Source organism: Indicator indicator, assembly GCF_027791375.1.
Source record: "Indicator indicator isolate 239-I01 chromosome Z unlocalized genomic scaffold, UM_Iind_1.1 iindZ_random_scaffold_49, whole genome shotgun sequence".
NCBI lineage: Eukaryota > Metazoa > Chordata > Aves > Piciformes > Indicatoridae > Indicator > Indicator indicator.
The window spans coordinates 358,659-380,189 of NW_026539139.1; the positions used below are offsets into that span (position 1 = coordinate 358,659).

Sequence of the window (21,531 nt, forward strand, 5' to 3'; positions counted from 1 at the left end):
TCCCCTCCCACATCTGCTCATCTTTTGGCACATTGGGGACAGCCTGTTCCTGTGCCTTCACACAGGATGGTTTGAAGTAAGTCCAAACCATCCTGGACCCCTTTGTTCTTATGGGCTGCTTCCCAAGGTACTCTCTGGGTCAGTTGCTTAAATAAGCTGAAGTCTGCCCTCTGGAAGTCCAAAGTAAGGGTTTTTTTGTTGCTTCTCTTTGTTTCCTTGCATGTTGAAAACTCTGCTATTTCATGATCATTGCACCGTAGACAGTCTCCTACCATTACATCCCCCACCAGCCCTTCTCTATTTGAGAACAGCAGGTCAAGCAGGTTTTCACCCCTGGTAGGCTCACATAACATCTGTGTCAAGAAGCTGTCCTCCATACACTCTAAGAATCTTCTGGACTGCCTCCTCTCTGCTTTGTTAAGTTCCCAGCAGATAATTCACCCACAAGAACAAGGGCTGGCTATCTTGGGATGACCTCCAGCTGCTTGTCAAATACTTCATCTACCTCTTCATCCTGGTTGGGTGGTCTATGACAGACTCTAACCAGGATGTCAGTTTTGTTAGCCTTCCCTCTGATTTTAACCCATAGGCACTCAATCCTTTTGTCCTTAACCTCAAGTTCTGTGGTGTTGAGAGATTCCCTAATATAGAGTGTCACCCCTCCTCTTCCTCTCCCTTGTCTGTCCCACCTAAAGAGCTTGTAACCATCTGTTGTGAAATGTAAATTCTCGCCGAAAATAAGTGGCGGAGATATTTATAAAGGTTTAATAAATACTTATTAACACTATATTACAAGTGATATACAATTGGTATTTACAGGTTCTAGTATTCAGTCAGAAAGAATCAATTCTGCAGAATGTATATATATAGGTACTTTAAAGAGTTCGAGGAGATCTATATGTTTAGAAAGTGAAACTAAATTGAAGTGAGGTAGAGAGAGAGAGCTGGGGGGAGTGAGTGCTTGTCGGGAATCGGCAAGCCCACAAACAGGCAGTTTGCACAAACTGCCCCAGAAACTCTATGAAGAAATGTTTGGTTTACTCACTAACCGAAGAAAGTTCTCGAGGTTCTTTACTTGATACTGTTTTATAGTCCCGGAAATCATAGCACAGATGCATCGTAATAACATGATACAGATGGCGCCGACCGCGTGGTGCTGTGCTGCATGGTAGCGGCTTCTCTCGGAACAAAGGGTCCTGGAAGACTACCGGTGATTCCCGGAGGCTTTGCAAGTCAGTTCGCCGTTGCGCTGTGTGAACAAGCTTGCCGCTCCAGGGGAAAACCCTTGTCGATGCGGCCGCAGGATACGGCCAAAAGCGGCTCCTCTGCGAAGCTGGAGCGACCCTTTCCACGATCTTAGGGAGATCGGCTGGGGAGGGTGCCTGTCCTTTGGGCAGAAGCGGCGACCGGCGGCAATGCACGCGAAGGTTGCTGGTTCGAGTCCCAGGCAAGGCGGATCTCTTGGCGGCAGAAGGCACGAGGCAAACACGGGCACGCACACGGGAACAAGCGTGGGTATTAACACGGAGCACCGAACACGGAACACGAGTTTACCGAAACAACCCCTACTTAACATTTGCCGCACGGACACTGGTCCAGTTAGCATCCTTGTTAAACAAAGCAATTGACCAATGAACTGATGTTTCACCCAAATATAGTGTGAACATAAGTTTTGAACAAAGCCAAGCATGGGCATGTCGCCTGAATGCCATTGTCCCAAATGACCCAGGAGATTGTCTACTCAGACAGAGTGGTGCCCAGCCTTCCCCCCCCACTCCAGAGGGGAGAGGGGGTTCCAGCTGAACACATAGGCCATGTCCCACCACTTTAAGGATATAGCCTTGGGCACAGGCATAATTCACCACACCATCCAGTTCAGTGCTCCAGTTGTGTGAATCATCCCACCACATTTCTGTAATGGCAACTACATTGTAGTTTTGCTGGTGTACCAAGGCTTCCAGTTCTTGTTTGTTACCTGTACAGTGTGCATTGGTGTACATGCACTTCAGATGGGCTGCTGGTTTCACCACAGACTCTAGTTTACCTCAATAGTTCTGTGATTTAAAGGTTGTTAATCTAGCCGTTGGAATTAAGGTATTATTAAATTTCAAAAGCTTTTAACAACAAGAATCTTAGAAGTTATTTTAAAACTATAGAGGGAGCTTTCAAGCTTGTTTTTCAAACTACTGCAGTTGTAACAAAAATGGGTGTTTTTTGGTGGTGATTTGTTTTTTTGTGGATTTATTTGATTGATTTATTTTTGTAATTGCATGGTGTTTGTTATTATTTTTTTGTTAGGCTTCTTTTATTTTTTTAGTGAAGTTTGGCAATTCTAGAGAATCTGTCTCAATAAGCTCTTCAGCATTTCTTTTTTGCAGGCTATAATTGAAAATGTGACCTCTCCCTCCCTTTCTGAGTCTTTCCTTTTAAAATACTTTGTTTCATAGTCCTTTTATACACTGAACCGTAGAACCCTGAGAGATCCTTAATTTTGCAAAACTGGGTTGTGTTACAAATCAGAATGAAACCTGTAGATTCTTACATGAAACAAAGTTATGTTACTTATCTGGCAATTGAGGGAATACTTTACAGGAGAACACAATAAAGCACTATTGAAATACTGAAATATTTTACAAATCATTACCTTTATACATTTAGAAGGTGCTGTACTTTTCACAGAAGCAAACTAATGAGCTACTAGTAAACTACTGTGTGACTATGTGTCCTCCTAGCTTTTTACAGTTGAATATGACATTCCTAAAAATGATTTTTCCCTCACCTCCAGAAACATGTTATTCCTGATTTACACAGATGACTCTTTTTGTTACCATGAATTTATGGTTGTACAAGGGAAAGTAGATTCAGACTTCAAGCATGCATCTTTCTTTTAGCAGATGTTTCTGAAGCATAATAGAAGTGCACGGAATAAAGTAACTGTGAATGGGAATAAAGTAACTTGTGGAAATAAAGTACTCGAACAGATAGTAGTAAATATTAAATCTACAATTATCTGCAGGAATTTGTTTTTATGAGGTTGCTTTTCAACAAGCTCTTGACCCTTTTCTGGTAGCAATAGGAAACAGTACATAAATTAGTGCCTATCTTCTCTGTTTTGTCATGCTTCCAATTACAGTGTACAGTATACATATCAGTCATTAGCAATCTAGTATTTTGAGTGTAATGAAAGCAGGTTCTGTTGCCACCTGTCTGTGACCAGTAGTTGAAGTGAAGATCACTTGTCACAGTTTTATTGATAAATCTGTTTTAAAGTCTTTACGAAGAACTAGCCTGTTAAACAGCGGCTGATAGAATTTGCTATTCTTTAACTCAACAATTACAAAGAAGTTAAGTGGTGGTGGCTCTTTCCATGTTCTCTGTTAAGTTAATTTTAAAACAGCATTCAAGATGTAAGGGATAGCAGTCTAGAAATAAGAGCATTGCTTCTGATTCTCCATCTGAGCAAAAATTCAGTGTGGTTTTCTATGTGCACGTAACACCAGCATTTATTGTTAATGTGTTTTTGTGCAAGTTTCAAGTGAAACTTTCCTTTGATTGCACTGCTCTATCCAGGTTTTTTTTTTTTTGTTTTTTTTTTTTTTTTTATTTAAGGTAGTCTGATTATCAGAGCCTTTTTTGTGACTTGAAAGAAAAAAACAAAAAAGCAGGCTCTACAAAACTGATGTCTGTTTACTTTGCATATGGGAGAGGTTGAATCCCATTGGTGTTTCTTGAAATGATGTTATGAGTTTTGACTAAAGAATATGATAAATAGAACCTCTTTATTGTGAAATTGCTTTTTAGGAAAGTGCAGAAGAATCTTGTTGGGTCAGAAAATTTTGCAAATTTTGCTGACTTTTTTTAATGGACTCCAGTGTTTATATGAAGTCACACACTGACTTTAATGTAGTGAAGTATCTCTCAAGTCCTGTAACATAGTAAAGTGTTGTAGTAGTGCTGATGTTGCTTTAGATTGCCAGTGACGGGTCATCTCAAGTTCCTGCAATGCTAGCAAGTAATGCAGCCAAGAGGAGCCTACAGATCAAGGAAATTGCTGAAGATCCAGTGTCTATACTATGTTCTTATGATTTGGACTAGCTTTAATCAAGCCCGGTGCATTGGATGACTCTTGGAGTTGGAAGATATCCAGAATTTCTAAAACTTCCATGATGTGAACTGAAGCTCATTGTATAAGGATGATCTTTCTGTGTTCTAATGTAGGGAGATGCCAATCTACATCTATTCAAATGAACTTCCATCTGTTTTTCCACATTATCACGTAGCAAATCCAATAATAATAATATATTTCCTATTTTTTTTGCCCTTTATAACCATCAAAAGCGAGATTCAGTTGTGTCATTATTTCACTGTATTATGAATCACAGTACTTTAATACGACATGTTTTTTTTTTTCTTTCTTAAAAATTGAGATGTTTAATGTGCCATTAACTTTTGTCATTCAGGATGGTGATGAGTCATCTCCAATTTCATCAAGTTCTGAAATTGTTAAGATTCCAGATCCCCAGATGTCTATGGTAAGTCCATATAGTACAGTCTATATTGTAGTACTTTTGTTTAAGTTTTCGTAAATGGAGGTGAAAGCCTGCCAATATTGCAGTCTTCAATATTTTTAAAATTCCAATGGAAAGTTGTATTTGACTTTTTTCTTTTTTTTTTCTGCTTCTAGATTAAAATACAAGAGTTTATTTAATACTTATATTTGTATACTCCTTTCCCAACCTAATATGCTTGCTTCTGAGGAAAGTAGAGAGGGGATTGTTGGCAAAAGAAGTCAGAGGGTGGGAATGTAAGGTAACAAGGAGGAGAAGATGAGAATGGTACACTAAGTCTTCATCACTTTGTCTGTTAAATGTTTTCTTCCTACACTCTCTTGTGTGTTGTCTTTCATGTAGACAGTGCCTAAGTACAGTTCTAGAAAAGATTACCATTATTGTGGATGCCAATTCAGTGGGACTGGTATTGGCAGCTTTGGGAACCTTAATGTAAGTGGGCTTCTACTGGCAACACTGTTTGAGCACTGTGTAATCTAACACTGCAAGAGCAAGTCTGACTGCTGAAAACTGCCTTGGCTGCTGAAATTTCGTTGACACTGTGGCTCCTATTGTGGCTCCTACTGTTGCTAACATGTTATTAATAGTGGGAAAAATTTTGAGATGTTTTTCTTGCATAGAAAGCTTTATACTTTAAACATCAAACTAAAAAATGTTTATAAAGTGTCTAGCACATTGAAATCACTGATATGTTGACTGAAATGCTTACGTTTTGCAGCAATTCACCAAAATGCAAGATAGAGTTTGTAAACTGTGTGAAATAAAAAAGCAAAACCAAACCTCAGCAACCTTTCATAACCTGTTGAAGGGTTTCCTTCTAAAATAACAACAAAAATAAATTCAGAAGATGCTGTAGTTATTTAGGTATGAGTTAGTAGTTGCCATGCATTATTCAAGATACTGGTGAGTCTTTGCTAGGTGGTTTCAATTCAATAGTAATTTTTTCTGGAGTTTAAGTAGTTAAGAATACTGACTTACCCTCTGCATTTAGGAGAATTTAGTAGAAAGCAAACATCACAAGCTTGCTCGAAGTTTAAGAAGCGGACCTTCTGATCATGATCTGAAGCCTAATGCAGCTACACGAGATCAGCTGAATGTAAGTCAGTCACATGATGGCTAAACTCAGTTTTATTAGGTAGGTTGGTACTAGTATGTGGTGACAATTTAAGGAAAATACAGTCAATTTCAGCTTATAACAAGTCATTAATGAAGAAATGTTAAGTGTTTCTTACAAGTGCTTAGTGAGTATAACTCAGAAGGTATTTATTTTTATGCGAAACATTTATTGGGGGGGATTAGAATGCATATTGTGAACATATGTAGGTGTTAATGATAGTCTTTAAGTAACTGTGTTTGCCTACACTGCCAGTTCAATCAGCCACATAACTGAAGAGCATCACCATGACAGCATAACTTTATGTTGAAAAGGGTTTTTTTTGTCTGTTAGTGTTGTGCTTTGTCACAATTATAGTCTATTAGTCTGTTAACTTGCTGATTATGCCTGTTCATGCTTTTAAACTCAATTTCTGACTGTATATCTAATAGATCATTGTGAGTTATCCACCAACAAAGCAGCTAACATACGAGGAACAGGATTTAGTGTGGAAGTTCAGATACTACCTTACTAACCAGGAAAAGGTAAGTCAAATGATTTTAGAGGATTTATTGATACAAGAAGTGGTTAATCTGGCAGTCATTCTTCAAAGTTTGTTTGTTAAGGAGATACAGAGCTTCAGTGTCTTAGAGGCTAGTGAGGATAATTTTAACTTTTTCTACAATCTTACTGTTTTTTAAAATTAGTGACTGTAATTTTCACCCTTAGATCATGTGAACTGGCGATTACTACATCAGTCTTTCTGCAAACATTGTCTGCTTAAAATAATCCTGTTAACAGTTTTCTCTTTAGCAAAGAAAACCTATTAAAGAGGAGATTTTTTGATGAGGGTTATCATTACCAGAATAAGTAGTATCACACTAGAGGCCAAAGTAAATGAAATACCCCAGGAGCGAGCATGTTTTCATGTAGTGCTAATTGTGGTACATCAGTAACCATTGGCTTTGCATTTTACTTCGAAGTCAACTGAGTTTCAGATTTTTGGGACTTATTAAACATTCCAATATTGTAGTGTCACATCAGTAAGATTCACTAGGTCTATGCTTATGTAAATACAGTCTGAATTTAGTTCTATCTTAGTGTGAAAAATGAATTCTTTCAAAAGTTTATCTTGGCTTTTCGTTGATCCAATCTCTTTCTATTTAGGCCTTGACAAAATTCTTAAAATGTGTCAACTGGGACCTACCACAAGAGGCAAAGCAAGCACTTGAACTCCTGGGCAAGTGGAAGCCCATGGATGTGGAAGATTCTCTGGAACTTTTGTCATCTCAATTCACTAACCCAACGGTTCGGCGCTATGCTGTTGCCAGGCTTCAGCAGGCTGATGATGAGGTATTCGTTGGTTTGTAGAGGCATGTGAAAGTCAGCTAGTCTCAGTATTTTTCATCTCGTTGAGTACTTGAAATGCTTGCAACTTTGTAAGGCGTTTAAGTGAGTACCAGTGATAGAAAAATAAAATAATGAAATTCACTATGTTGCTCTTCACTATAAACTCTTTATGGAGCAAAGTCTTTATTAGGCAGCATTCATTGATAATTGTCTTAATGTGAGCAGCTAGTGGGGTAGCTGGTTTTGTCAAACAAGGGGAAATGACGATATATTTTCCCCAGAAACCAGTGATGGATTTTGAATGTTAATGTGCCCAGGAGTACTCTGAACTTAAATAGCCTACTAAAAGTTTTCTATGGAGTCCACACGGTGAATTGAAGCAGAACATTTTCATATTCTTGATGAAGAAAGTGTACAGGAAAGCATCTGGGGAAATAAGAGGATTTTAGTTATATACTGGTTAGAATCTGATGAGCTGTTATTTGTGGGTAGAGTCCACTTAAGAGATGCTATGTTTTTGAAGTTTAATTATTTATATATTTTCTTTTCACTGAAAACAATACTTTGAATGTATTATGGTAATTCTTGAATCCTTAGCAATCAATGGACTATAAAATAAAGAGCATAAATACATCAAATTTTTGCAAGCTTACTTACTTGACTTCAAAAATCTATCTTTTATGGAATATTTGAAGGCAACTAAACAGCAAGTTGAACGTTAGAGGAAAAAAATTGTCAACAGCAAGTGATTAAAGTTCTGTTCTTCAGTTAAAAATAAGTCAAATATGTGGGATAAAAAGTACATAGGAGAGAATCTGAATTCATGGTACCATGCTACAGATTGTATGCTCGAATTTTCTTGGAGCCACAAACTGAAAAGTACATTTTGGGGATGCTGAATGCAAGCAGAGCAGCTTAACAGAACTTCAAAGTAGTAATTGCAGTTAAATATTTACTTCATTAGTACCTTCTGCACCAGCATTTTAATTGTATATTTCTTGTTAGGAAGATCCTAATTTCCGTATCTTTATAGGTGTTATGAATATTATTACAATATTCATAAAAATAATATGTGATTTGTGTCAAGTGAAGAGTTCAGTGAACTTCCTTTAAAAGATCGCAAAGAGCTGTTTTCAAAAGGCTCGAATTGACTTCTTACCAGACAGACCAAAGATAAAAGCGGTCTTGCCTGGCTCTGCCTTGGAATGTGCACATTTCAGATAAGAATGTGGGAGGTTTTTCAGCGTTCTGTGAGAAAGATTGTCTTACTCTCTGATCCTATTTTTCTCCTGAGCACCTCAGAACATTCTGGGGACTCATTGTCATATCCCTGCCTTCTATTTAACATAAGCCTGTTTATGTAAGTGAGATAGCTATATAAGAAGGAAAAAAAGCTATTGCTGTGGCTGTATTTTCGTCTCTTTTTCTCAGCCCAGCATGCTGCTTTGCTTGCTTTTTTGTTCCCAATAAAACTTTAAAAGACATTTTTGGCTAGCTTATTTATGAAAATAGGTCACTGAAAACTGGCTTAAGTTTTTCTATAAACTAGAATTTTAAAAACATACAGAGTCCTAGTCAGCTTTGACTGATCGATTGAATTAATTAATTATTGTTTTTGCTTCATGAGGATTTACTGATGTACCTGCTACAGTTAGTCCAGGCATTGAAATATGAAAACTTTGATGACATAAAGAATGGATTGGAACCTAGCAAGCGGGACAGTCAGGGTTCAATGGCAGAAAGTATGACAACATCTGGAACTAATAGTGCAGAAATAGACAGGTAAGAAACTTTAACATTTCCACTGGAAAACTAGAAACATATAATTCTTCAAATCTGTTCTCCTTTTTAGGGATCGTTGCATATTCAGCATCCTGTTTTATAAACTGAAGCATAAATATAAAAAATATAAAGATAATTGTATTCACAGAATGTATTTCCTAACTACAGGTGGTTTACAGCGTGAGCAATCCTGTAGCTGTGGTTGTTGACCTTAGAATTTTTTGTTGAGAAAGACCTCTAAGACTGAGTCCAACAGTCAACCTGACACCACCATGGCCTTTAAACTGAGTCCTAATGCCATGTCTACATGGTTTTGAATACCTTCAAGGATGGTGACGCCTCCACCTCTCTGGGCAGCCTTTTCCAATGCATGACCATTCTTTCTATGAAGAATGTTTTCCTAATAACCAATCTGAACCTCCCCTGGCACAATTTGAGGCCATTTCCTCTCTTTCTGTCACTTGATTCTAGGGAAAAGAAACTAACCTCACTAAAACCTCCTTTCAGGCAGTTGTAGAGAACAGTGAGGTTTCCCATTAGCCTTCTTTTCTCCAGATTAAACAATCCCAGTTCCCTCAGCCACTCCTTAGACGACTTGTTTTCCAGACCCTTTACCAGCATAGTCGTCCTTCTCTGGACGCGTATCAGCAACTCAGCATCTTTTTTGTAGTAAGGGGATTAAAACTGAAAACAGTACTCCAGGTGTGACCTCAGCAGTGCTGAGTACAGGAGCAGCAATCACTTCCCTACTTCTTCTGACTATGCTATTGCTAATACAGGCCAAGATGCTATTGGCCTTCCTGGCCATCTGGGTACACTGTTCAGCTGACTGTGAACCAGCACCCCCAGATGCTTTGCTGGGCAGCTTTCCAGCCACTCTGCCCCAAGCCTGTGGCATGTATGGGGTTGTGACCCAAGTGCAGGACCCAGCACTTAACATTGTTGAAACTCGATACAACAGGCCTCAGCACATCGAAGCAGTGTGTGCAGGTACCTCTGCAGAGCCTCCATACTTTTGAGTAGATCACCACTCCCACCCGATTTGGTGTCATCTTCAGACTTACTGAGGGTGCACTCAATCCCCTTACCCATGTCACTGATAAAGAGAACTGGCCCCAATACTGAGCCATGGAGAACACCGCTTGTGACCAACTGACAGCTGGATTTAACTCCATTCAATGCATCTCTTTGGGCCAAGCCATCCAGCTCGTTTTTAACCCGCTGAAGTATCCAGACATCCAAGCCATGTGCAGCCAATTTCTCTAGGAGGATGCTGTGGGAGACCTTAAGGAAAGAAAGGTAACTTCTGTAGAGCAGGAATATCACTGGCGTTGCTTCCTTCTGTCCTTTCAAAAGTTAGAATGTCTTCTCTGAAATTGTTTGGAGCTCCAATTTCCACTCTCCTCTAAGGGTATGGATCTAAAAGTCCGATTAGTCTTAAATGAAAATAAATTTCTTCTTGCTTCTGCAAAAGATGACATAGACTTCTGTGAAGGTAAAGGGGTTGGAAGAGAGCACTTTTTATTCCTGGTCTCCTAAGGAAAGACCAGAGTATCTGATTAATATAGTTCTAAGCAAGATGTACCAAGCCTGGTTAACCAAAGTCTCTTCTGAAAATTTAATAAAAATTTCCGGGATCTTGAGGCTTAAACTTACATCACTAGGGTATGCTTTTCATATTAGAAGTACTCTGCTTACCACTGATCTTGCTGCTAAGCAGTTGAGGGAATGTCTTGCAATATATGATGTATTTTGAGGCAGCAGTGATACATCAGTAGAGCTGTTTGATTACTTCCTTTTACATAAATGTACTGTCTTACAATTGTGCCTTGCAAGGTTTGGGTTTGTCTGTGCTGTTATGTGTAATTGCATTCCAGAAAAAAGTGCAGGCAGGTGTTGTGTAGCAAAGTTTGCAGGTGACACCAAGTTGGGAGCAGGTGTCGATTTGTTGGAGGGTAAGTGGGCTCTGCAAAGGAACCTTGGTCAGATGAGCGGAGTCCAATGGCACGAGATTTAACACATCGAAGTGCCGGGTTCTATACATTGGCCACAACAACCTCATGCAGTGCTACAGTCTGGAGCCAGAGTAGCTGGACAGCAACCAGGCTGTCCCAGAAAGGGACCTGGGGATACTGGTTGACAGTAGGCTGAACATGAGCCAGCAGTGTGCCCAGGTGGCCAACAAGGCCGATGGCATCCTGGACTGCATCAGAAATAGTGTGGCCAGTAGGAGCAGGGAAGTCATTCTGCCACTGAACTCAGCACTGCTTAGGCCATACCTTGAGTATTGTGTCCAGTTCTGGGCCCCTCAGTTCAAGAAAGGTGTTGAGTTGCTGGAACATGTCCAGAGAAGGGCAACAAAGGTGGTGAGGGGTCTGGAACAGAAGCCCTATGAGGAGTGGCTGAGGGAGCTGGGGTTGTTTAGCCTGGAGAAGAGGAGGCTCAGGGGAGAAGTTATTGTTCTCTACAGCTACCTGAAAGGAGGTTATAGCCAGGTTGGGGTTGGTCTCTTCTCCCAGGCAACCAGTGGCAGTCTAGAGTTGTGCCAGGTGAAGTTTAGGCTTGATCTTAGAAGTTCTTCCCAGAAAGAGTGATTGCTTACTGGAACGGGCTGCCCAGGGAGGTGGTGGGGTCAATGTCCCTAGAGGTGTTTAAGAAGAGACTGGATGAGGCACTTACTGCCATCATCTGGTTGATTAATTAGGGTTGGGTGATCGGTTGGACTTTATGATCTTGGAGGTCTCTTCCAACCTGGTTGACTCTGTGATCTTCAGATACTGCTCTTCTAATTTTCTGAATTCATTATGCTGCAGAAGAAACGTGTTGCTGTTGCCAATCATGCCAACTGCTTCCCCCAAGCAAAAACTTTGAATCATGCCAATTGCATGCTTTTCTTTGTGTAGTTCCCAGATCATGAGTCCTAATCCACCTGTTTCCTCACCACCTCTTAGTTCTAAGACAAAGGAGTTTGCAGAGAATGAAAACCTTGATGTAAGTAAAAAGCTTTTGCTTGTATTCCTTGTATTTTTATTACTGTATTTTTAGTGACTTAGTACTGTTTTTAGGTTTTGTTTTTGAATGTTTGAATCTTTCTACTATATCTTGCTGAAAATGTGCTCTAATGTAAACTAAATGCTAAGAAAATATCAACAGCTTAACAATTTTTTTTACAGGCCATCTACTTATGTACATAGACTGGGCATGGAATTCTTCATAATAGTATTCTCTTAGAGAATTACTGCAAAGGTTAGGCAGGATGATTAGATACTGACAATTGGATGTGTTTGAGGTGTTTTAAAACCCTGTTTTTAATGTAAAACAGTCATAGAAATGTTTAAATCTTTGAACTCTGTTCTTTCGGTAGCAATATTCTTTGATGTAGGTTCTGTCTTTGCTTTCATTTTTTTTAACCTGAGACAGACACCGTGTTGATTTGCATCTGCTAAGGACTACCCTTAATTTATACCACAAATAGTAGAGTAATAAGAATGGGGCTGGAGGGAGGGAGAGATGGAATTTAAAGACAGTTTTAGGGAATCTGATTTTAACGTCATGTGCTGTTAATTATGTGTGAACTAAAGATCCATTCCCCGTTGAAAATCTTCTTTTTTTAGTCTCAGTACTGCACAGAAAATAAGCCTTAGTTTCAGCATATCAGTGATGAAACACAGATTTATTCTTACTTGGGATATTAAACCTTGAAAATGTTGCTAAATGCTGTGTATCCTCTACAGATTTTTTTTCTTTGTGTTAAAGCACGTAATGTCTAAGAGAGTTTTAGGTATTCTGTATATGAAATAGTATAGAATATACTTTTCAGGGTCGAATCTTACAGCAAGGGATAATTGCATAGGACAGAATTCTAATATAAGTACAAACTCCAAAAACTGAGTGTTGGAGAATTGCTTGTACTTTTTGAGATACTGGTAAGTATGTTACTCTAGTAACAGACATTTCTTGTGCTACTGTTGCTGGATTTGGAATAAGAAATTTATTAGTTCGGATTTACATTTTGGGATGGAATGTATTGGTCAAAACTGCCTACAGTTATTTGGAATCTTCCTTTAACTTCATCTTTCTCTCAAGTGATTAGACTTATTTATAAATACTGCTTTTATTAAATCCCTTCCAGCAAGACCTTTGTACTTTCTTGATATCACGAGCATGCAAAAATTCCACGTTGGCAAACTACTTGTACTGGTATGTTAGAAACTATTTATTCCTACTGTATCAGTGTCTTTACTGAAATCAAAGCTATAAGCACCTTTCAATATGAGAATATTGATTTCTGTCTGGATGGAGTAGTATTTTTAAAACACTATGCATTTGAACAGAATAATTAGTAAAAGAAGGCTGCTGATTTTTAAAATACACGTATGTGCTTTATTTTTGCACAAAGGAAAGTGTTTTCTAGAGCATTATGTAAAATGTTAAAAATAATTGCTTTTTCAGTAGCACAAATTTAAGATATTTACATGTACAATAACTACAATGCAGTAGTCTGTATACTAAGGGCAAAGATAATACTTGATTTCAGAAAAGAAATGGTGTTAAATTTAAATGATTAAATAATTTCAAGCTGAATTTCTGTGGGTAGAAGCCAAATGCTTGACCTACTGAAATATTCTTTAAGATAATGGTTTGTAGTTTTTCTTATTTCTATCACATTGGTCGAAACTACACACTTATATTTGGCAACACCTCCATCATGCAATCTACAGGAAGTTCAAGCATCCAGAACCCTGATGTTTTTGTCTTACAACTTTAAAAAAAATGCACAATGGTCACCTGGCCAAAAACCAGAGTTAATTTATTATTTGTTGTCTTTCAAGACATCTCAATTTCTCAGTGAAAAAATACAAACGTTGCAGCCACTGCTAGAGCTGATGTAGCCATAAATCCTTGAGGCTGCTGATCCGTTGCTTGTTTGAACTTTCCAGACACAGCATGCACATAAAACAATCAGTGAGAAAGTACAATAACCCTTGAAAATAAAACCTCCTTCTCAGTCAGTTCTCACTGGAAAGCTATCTTTAAGAGCAGCTAAAGAAATTAGTGCTACTGTTTTCTTGTCTTTGGATTTATGAGACACTTACCCAAGTGTAAAGTATTAGTCTTCCTTGTTGTTACAAGATAGCTTTAAGAAACTGTCTAGGGCTTTTTAACATAGGGAGATGAAAATGGCGTCTTTCAATTTCCTTTTTTCCCCTGAAGTTTTTGTACACTGAATTCATAAATACAGGCTAAAGTTAGCTTGGCAGACACTTGGAGAAGACCTTATAACAGCCTTCCAGTACTTAATGGGATCCTATGGTGAAGATGAGTAGGGGCTTTTTATCAGGGACTGTAATGATAGGATGAGAGGTAATAGCTTCAAACTGAAATGTGATAGATTTCTATTAGATATTAGGAAGAAACTATTTACTCTGAGATTGGTGAGGCACTGGAGAGAAGCTGTGGATGTTCAATACCTGGAAATGTTCAAAGCCCAATTGGCTGTAGAATTTAGCAACCCAGTCTACTGAAAGGTGTCCTTGCCCATGGCAGGGGGGGTTAGAACTAGAAGATCTTTAGATGCCAGATTTTTCCTAGCCAGATTTTTCCTGTTTAGAATAGATGATCTTTAAGACCTCTTCCAACCCAAACCATGCTGTGCTTCTATATATTTTATTTATAAGTAAAACTAATCAAATATGATAAGCTGCAAATAACAGACATCTAATATTGTCCTTCTAATCATTAAGTTGCAAAGAGAGTCTGCACAAGTACATAAGGAATGTGTATGCTCTCAGCATGAAATCCAAGAGTGTTTGAATGTTTTCAATCCAAAAGCAGTGTTTGAAAATTAACTGATTTGCTAGTTTCTTCCTTTTGTTCGTAGAGGACTATGTTTTTGCTCAGCGTTAAGAGGTATGTTGATCAACAGCAAGAAGACCTTTTGTGCATAGCTACTTTATGCTTGCAGTGGTGCAAACAGAAATAAGACCAAACATATTCCAAAGAACTGCTTAACATACCAAAATGCGTTTTCAATGTAACTGTCCTAAACTGTACTGTTCAAATATTCTGCGTGAATAATAATTTTAGAAATGAAAACTCATTTTGGAATGCAGACCTTGCAGAGCTGCTTCAGGACCAATATTGTTTTTTCCACTATTGCTACTGGTAAAACAGGAAGCAGGCAGAGAGGTTATTCTTGGTTTTGCTGAAATACTTGAATATCGTGTTTGCAGCCACTACATTATGTACAGGCTAGCAGCACACTGGAATGCCTACCCCTTCCATGTGTACTGCTTGGTTGTAGTGTTTATATGATTTGGATTTTTCACTTGTCCTGTTTGAGTGATGTTAATGTAAATGAAAGACCTCAAACTTTGATTGGCTTTTCTAATGCGAGTGGGAAATTGTGACTGCAATTTTGAGAAATCCACCTGTTGTTTGAGGTAGAGATCTTACTCAAAGATTGGCTTTATTTTTAGTTTCAGGCCTGTAATACAGTGCTACAGTATTAATTAGCCTGTATAGCTCTGGACTACAGCATAACTTTGGTTGTTTTTATGCTGCAGGTATGTAATAGTGGAGTGTGAAGACCAAGACACTCAGCAGAGAGATCCAAAGACTCATGAAATGTACTTAAATGTGATGAGAAGATTTAGTCAGGCTTTGCTGAAGGTAACACCTCTGTGACAGAAATCCATAGTGATTTGGGATAGTCATCCTTTAAAAAAGTGCAAGTGTCATATGCATTGAAATTTTAGGAAAGGTTCTACTTCTGCTTGAATTTTGATTTATTTTAATATCAAAGAAACTACTGGAAGAGAAAAGATTAAATACCAAGAACTCTTTGCTCTGCTTTATTTCTTGTTCCTTTTTGTAACATGCTGGGTAACATGCTGGGCCTAAAATCCTCTGCCTTATGTAATCAGTCTGTTTTTTAAACTATTTCTTTAATGGAAGCACCTGTCTTTGCAATGAATGTTTAGATGAGTCTTTTGAATTCAGTATTATTCTGTGGATCAGCAGCAGAGGGTGCTGGAACATCAGGGAAAGAAAGGAGAAACAAACCAAAGAAAAACCTTTTGAGAACTGCAGGTTATAATTGCAGTCTTTCCTGACTTTTCATGTATTTCATGCTTCATTTTACTTCTTATTTTAGGGAGTTACTCAAATCTACTTGTATGCTTTTTGTAAGAGTATGCCACATGCTTATCCTTCCTAATTTATTTTGGTTTTGTGAATAGGTTTGTCATGCATGGCAGAAATTGTTGATGCAAACCGAAGTACACTGGTAGGACAGATAATTGTCAGTTACAAGTGATTCTGTTTATGTTTTACAGAAAATACCTTCTGAATTGACAGGAAATTGATCATTATTCAATTGCATCTTAAGCCTAAAGGTCTAAGGATAAAGGAATAATTTCTAGATAAAGTAATTACTGAGCAAAGAGCTAATTTTGTTGCTTTAAATTTGCTTAGGGTGATAAGTCTGTCAGAGTTATGCGTTCATTGTTGGCAGCCCAGCAGACATTTGTAGATCGACTGGTTCACGTAATGAAAGCAGTGCAGCGTGAAAGTGGAAATCGTAAGAAGAAGGTAACTAAAGGATCAGAAAACTTTTCTGGCTAGAACTTGGTAATAGGAATGTTAGCTTTTCATTGAGAATTCTTAGCACTAAGACTTGTAACAGATGCTCATCTGTCTTGTAGTTTTTAAACAAATTTAAGAGAGATTTAGATAAGTTGAAGTTCCAAAGTGTTCTAGAAGTTTGTATATGATAAACATGAGGCTCTTGAGAAAAATTTAGGGATATTTTGGCAAAAGGAAGTTAGGAAAATAGTTGAATAGTTGACAGTGTAACAGTGAGCAAGTTGTAGGGGATACTGGGAAGGTATCAGAATTCTGCAAATTACACCAGAATAGATAATGAATTTGAGAAGCAGTAAGATTATTTATTCTAAAAGCAGCAAAACTTCTTTATTTTAAAGATAGATGTTTAGCAGAATATTGTCTTCTATTGTGTCTTGAGGAAAATGATTGCTGTCATAAACGCATTTTAAGAAGCTTTGCTCTTCTTAGTTAAAATAGTTTAAGTGAACTTGAGAGATGGGTATGGGGGGGAAGCAGTAATGCCAAAAGGATTTCTCTTGATGTATTTTCTTTTCCTCTGACTCACATCAGTGTTTTTAAACATGAATTTTTCAGTGTGATGCTTTTGTCACCACCTTTCTCTAATTATATGGAGTATATTTATGCAGGAGAATGAAACGCTTAAGTGTTGCATCATTTTTACAATATTTCGTGAATGTTCCATTATCAGTAATAAAGGTATAATGACTAACAGAGGAGGAGAGCTTTCAAGTTAATAAAAATGTATTTCCAGCTTGTACAATACATTGGTAGTGTTCTGTCATATATTCTTTTATAGTTCCCAGGATATTTCTGTAAAATTAAGAAACACATAACTTTAATTTTTAGATTAATTAGATTAATTTAGACATTTACACATCTGACCTTTATTGAGTAGGACACCATATAAAGTATAAAGTACTGAAAAATTAAGTGGTACTGTGTTTCTGGGAACTGCAGATGCAAGAATGTAGAGCAAGCCCTGAAATTAGATCTATGTAACCTGTAACCCTGCTACTCGTGTGAGCAGTTTAGAAATACAATTTTTTTGAAGAATATCGTAGCTGGTGCTTAAAAATTGCTTGGTTATGCTCAAACTAGATGGAATATCAGATTCCTTATTCAGATTACTGCAAAGAGAGAATTTTTATTTCATGGTATTGTAATAGTGAAGCTGTGATTGCTTGAAAGAGTAAAGAATAAATTGAGTATTTATGAGTAATGCATTCTTCATTATATTTTTTTTTTAAACAGTTCATATATACCTAGTATGTGTTTAAAAAAATGGCAAGTTTTTATTCTTCTATTCTTTTAGAATGAGAGGCTTCAGGCACTGTTAGCAGATAATGAAAAGATGAATTTAGCAGATATGGAACTTATACCACTTCCTTTGGAACCTCAGGTGAAGATTAAAGGGATAATCCCTGAGAAAGCTATACTCTTCAAGGTAAATCAGATCTTCTGAATAGGTGAAATACAAACAAATCTTATGAGCACTAAGCTTAGAAACATCACTTGAAAGATGTAAAGTGCCTGATTTAGTCAAGCCAAAATACAGCAGTAATTTATTCTTACAGCGGTTAAAAATCACAAAATTAAGATTTGTTTATTTTTAAGTTAGTATGTAAAATACAAATGTTTTATAATACATGCATTGTACAAAGTTTTGCAAATTTGGGTCAGCTTTCAGCATAAATATGATTTTAAGGTTGAGGGAAGAATGTTGACTAAAAGACTGCTGGAACAGCAACTAAATATTTCTTGTCAAGTAACGGCATAACTTGATGAGAACAGATGGTCTTCTACATGTTCATCTGTAGCAATGTAGGAAATCCAAGATGAAAAATTATGAGATATAACTTGTTTCAAAATCAGTTGGGTTGGAGTTGAGTCTCCCATTCAGTATTATGAAATAAGAAACAAGCAAACCTGAAGAGAGAATAATGACTGCTTTTGGTGCTCTTGGACATCACATAGTCCTACAAAAGTTGCCATTTAAAGAACCATTTTTCTGTTAGTTATTGAACTTAATGATTGTAAACATCTATGACATAAGAAAATCTAATATAACTGCTCAAATATGAAACAATATATCTTTGACTTGTTTTTTGGTTGGTTTTGAGGGAAGTGACTTGGTCAAGTGAAATAGATGAAATCATTCATCTAAGTAATTGAACCCCTTTAACCCATTTTATGAAGAAAAATTGCAGCCAATTAAATTGTTTTTCTCGATAATGTAAAAAGGCAATTTTGCTTTTACTAAATAGATTAAGGAAGCAATTATTTAAGATGTTTTGCTCCTAACATTTCTTTGATGTTTATCCTGTAATTGTGTATCTCTTAGGTCAGTTTAAATTAGTTTTGTTAGGATCTTTTGCATAGTGCTTTTATGTTTACTGGAATTACATCCGTTAAAAAAAAGTTGATTGCTTCTTTCTTCTTCTGGTGCTTGGAAGGATGTGCTTGGAGGCAGGGAATGTGTCTTTCACACTCCTTGTTTAGACAAAAAAAAAAAAAGAAACAGGCACACCTCAATCACACTTCAGGTATCTGGAAGTGATATGTTATGATAGTTTAGTCCTAGACAGTGAGTAATTGCTTTTAGAAGCTTTAGAATTGTTTCTTTCCTACCAAAGTAAAGGAACAGGAAAAGACGTCTGGTGCTCACTTGCAACATTGTTGGTATTCAAATAGGACAACTCTAAACCTTATTGTAACTATGGTGCTTGAATCCTGTGACTTGGTACTTCCTTAATTCACTTCTGAGCTACATCAGTAAATGTAGAGTTATGTTTTAGAACTCCTCTGTAGCACTATGTTAATATGAGCATTAATGTGAACCATCTTAGTAGAATAAGTTTCCTTTTCCAGAGTGCCTTAATGCCTGCTCAGTTATTCTTCAAGACGGAAGACGGAGGGAAGTACCCTGTAATTTTTAAGCATGGTGATGATTTACGTCAAGATCAACTTATTCTTCAGATTATTTCTCTCATGGATAAGGTGATAGTTATTAATCCACATTCTTGTCCCTCTTCGTTCTTGATTTTGCTTGTTGAGAGCAAGACTTAAAACCTGTTAATGAAGCTTATGTTTGTAATACATTTCAAGGTTCTCTGATCTTAGTGGCTTTTTTCTTTTTATAGAAATGCAATGATCTGTGTAAATCAAAAATAAATAGTCAAACAGGCTTTCACTTATTACTGTTTTCATTGAAGGGTAGTGGAGATCAATGTACAATACTCATCTCTTTTAGAAACAGAAGCTGCTTCTCTCTGTTCAATGTGTTTTTGCTTTTGTATTTTTTTTCTTCCAGCTGTTAAGAAAAGAGAACTTAGATTTGAAGCTCACACCCTATAAAGTGCTGGCAACTAGCACAAAACATGGTATGAATACTTCCATTTTGTGAAAATACAATATTGGAATCTTCTCCCTTTGTTGGTAGACTGTGTTGCAACACTCTACTTTAAGGAAAGATGCTTAGCTTAGTAAGACATTCTAAAAAGGAGCTCAGATGTTTTAAGGAAATCTTATTGCAACATAAGTCATGGTTGCAAATAAGCTGAGTAACCACAGTGTTGCATAGTTCACACAGGAATGTGTCCCCACTGGTTTTGAATGTCTCCAGAGAAGGAGACTGCACAACCTCTCTGGACAGCCCATTGCAGGGTTTTGTCACCCTCACAGTGGAAAGATTTTTTCCTTGTGTTTACATGGAACTCCTGTGCTCCAGCTTGCTCCCATTGCTCTTTGTCCTATCATTGGACATCACTGAGAAGAGTCTGGCTCTGTCCTCTTGACACTTGCCCTTCACATATTTAGAAATATCAATGACGTCACCTCTTAGTCTTCTCCAAGCTAAAGAGACCCACAGCTTCCTCAGGCTTTACTCATAAGGGACATGTTCCACTTCTTTAGTCATCTTTGTGGCTCTGCGCTGGACTCTTTTAAGCAGTTCTCTGTTCTTTTTGAACTGTAGTGCCTAGAACTGGACACAGTAATCCAGATGTGGACTTGTCAGGGTAGAGTAGAGGGGAGGAGGGCCTCTCTTGACCTGCTGCCCACACCCATTCTAGTATACCCCAGGATGCCATTGGCCTTCTTAGTCACAAGGGCACATTGCTGGCTCATAATCATCCTTATGTCCACCACGACCCCCAGGTCCCTTTCCCATATACAACTTTCTAACAGGTCAGTCCCCATCAGTGTAGTCTCTGCTGCTAGCTTGCTGTGCTCTCAAACAAATGGCTTTTAACACTGCTGTTAATAGATCCTTTGACTGTTCTGTTTTGCAGGCTTCATGCAGTTTATTCAGTCAGTACCAGTTGCAGAAGTTCTTGCTACTGAGGAAAGTATACAGGTATGTGATGGGGGATTTTTATCTCATTTTTGGATCACAGTATCACAGTATATCAGAGGCTGAAATGGAACTCAAGAGATCATCACATCCAATCACTCTGCCAAAGCAGGATCACTTAAGGTAGTCCGCACAGGAATGCATCAAGGTGGGTTTTGAAAATATCCAGGGAAGGAGACTCCACAACCTCCCTGGGCAGCCTGTTCCAGTGCTCCATCACCCTCACTGTAAGGAAGTTTCTCCTCATGTTGAAGTGAAATCTTCTATGTTCAAGCTTGAAACCATCATTTCTTGTCTTATTACTGTGCACCACGGAAAAGAGCTTGGCCCCTCCACTTGACATCCACCCCTGAGATACTTATAGACATTGATGAGATCCCCTCTCAGTCTTCTCAAGACTAAATAGCCCAAGGGATCTCAGTCTCTCTTCATAGGGGAAATGTAAAGTGCCCTAATCATCCTTGTGGCTCTCCACTGGATTCTCTCCAGCAGTTCTCTGTCTCTCTTGAACTGGGGAACCCAAAACTGGACACAGTATTCCAGGTGTGGTCTCACCAGGGAAGAGTAGAGAGGGAGAAGAACTTCTCTAGACGTGCTGGACACACCCTTCTTGATACATCCCAGGATACCATTGGCCACAAGGACATGTTGTTTCGTGGAGAACTTGCTGTCCACCAGCACTCCAAGGTCTTTCTCTGTGGAGCTGCTTTCCAGCAGGGCAGCCTCTACCCTGTACTGGTTCCTATTGTTATTCCTCC

General features: G+C 38.0%; 1 protein-coding gene across 1 annotated transcript in view; it reads left to right on the forward strand.

Annotated features, from left to right (window-relative positions):
- PIK3C3 (phosphatidylinositol 3-kinase catalytic subunit type 3) overlaps positions 1–21,531 on the forward strand; it is a 100,025-nt gene that overhangs the window by 20,959 nt on the left and 57,535 nt on the right. Inside the window, exons 7-19 of the mRNA XM_054398342.1 lie at positions 4,461–4,532; positions 5,560–5,664; positions 6,114–6,206; positions 6,829–7,014; positions 8,639–8,793; positions 11,697–11,784; positions 12,926–12,993; positions 15,360–15,465; positions 16,270–16,386; positions 17,735–17,866; positions 19,291–19,419; positions 19,733–19,802; positions 20,712–20,776. Of these exons, the coding sequence (XP_054254317.1) occupies positions 4,461–4,532; positions 5,560–5,664; positions 6,114–6,206; positions 6,829–7,014; positions 8,639–8,793; positions 11,697–11,784; positions 12,926–12,993; positions 15,360–15,465; positions 16,270–16,386; positions 17,735–17,866; positions 19,291–19,419; positions 19,733–19,802; positions 20,712–20,776 (1,386 nt within the window). The remainder of the gene's footprint in view (positions 1–4,460; positions 4,533–5,559; positions 5,665–6,113; positions 6,207–6,828; positions 7,015–8,638; positions 8,794–11,696; positions 11,785–12,925; positions 12,994–15,359; positions 15,466–16,269; positions 16,387–17,734; positions 17,867–19,290; positions 19,420–19,732; positions 19,803–20,711; positions 20,777–21,531) is intronic.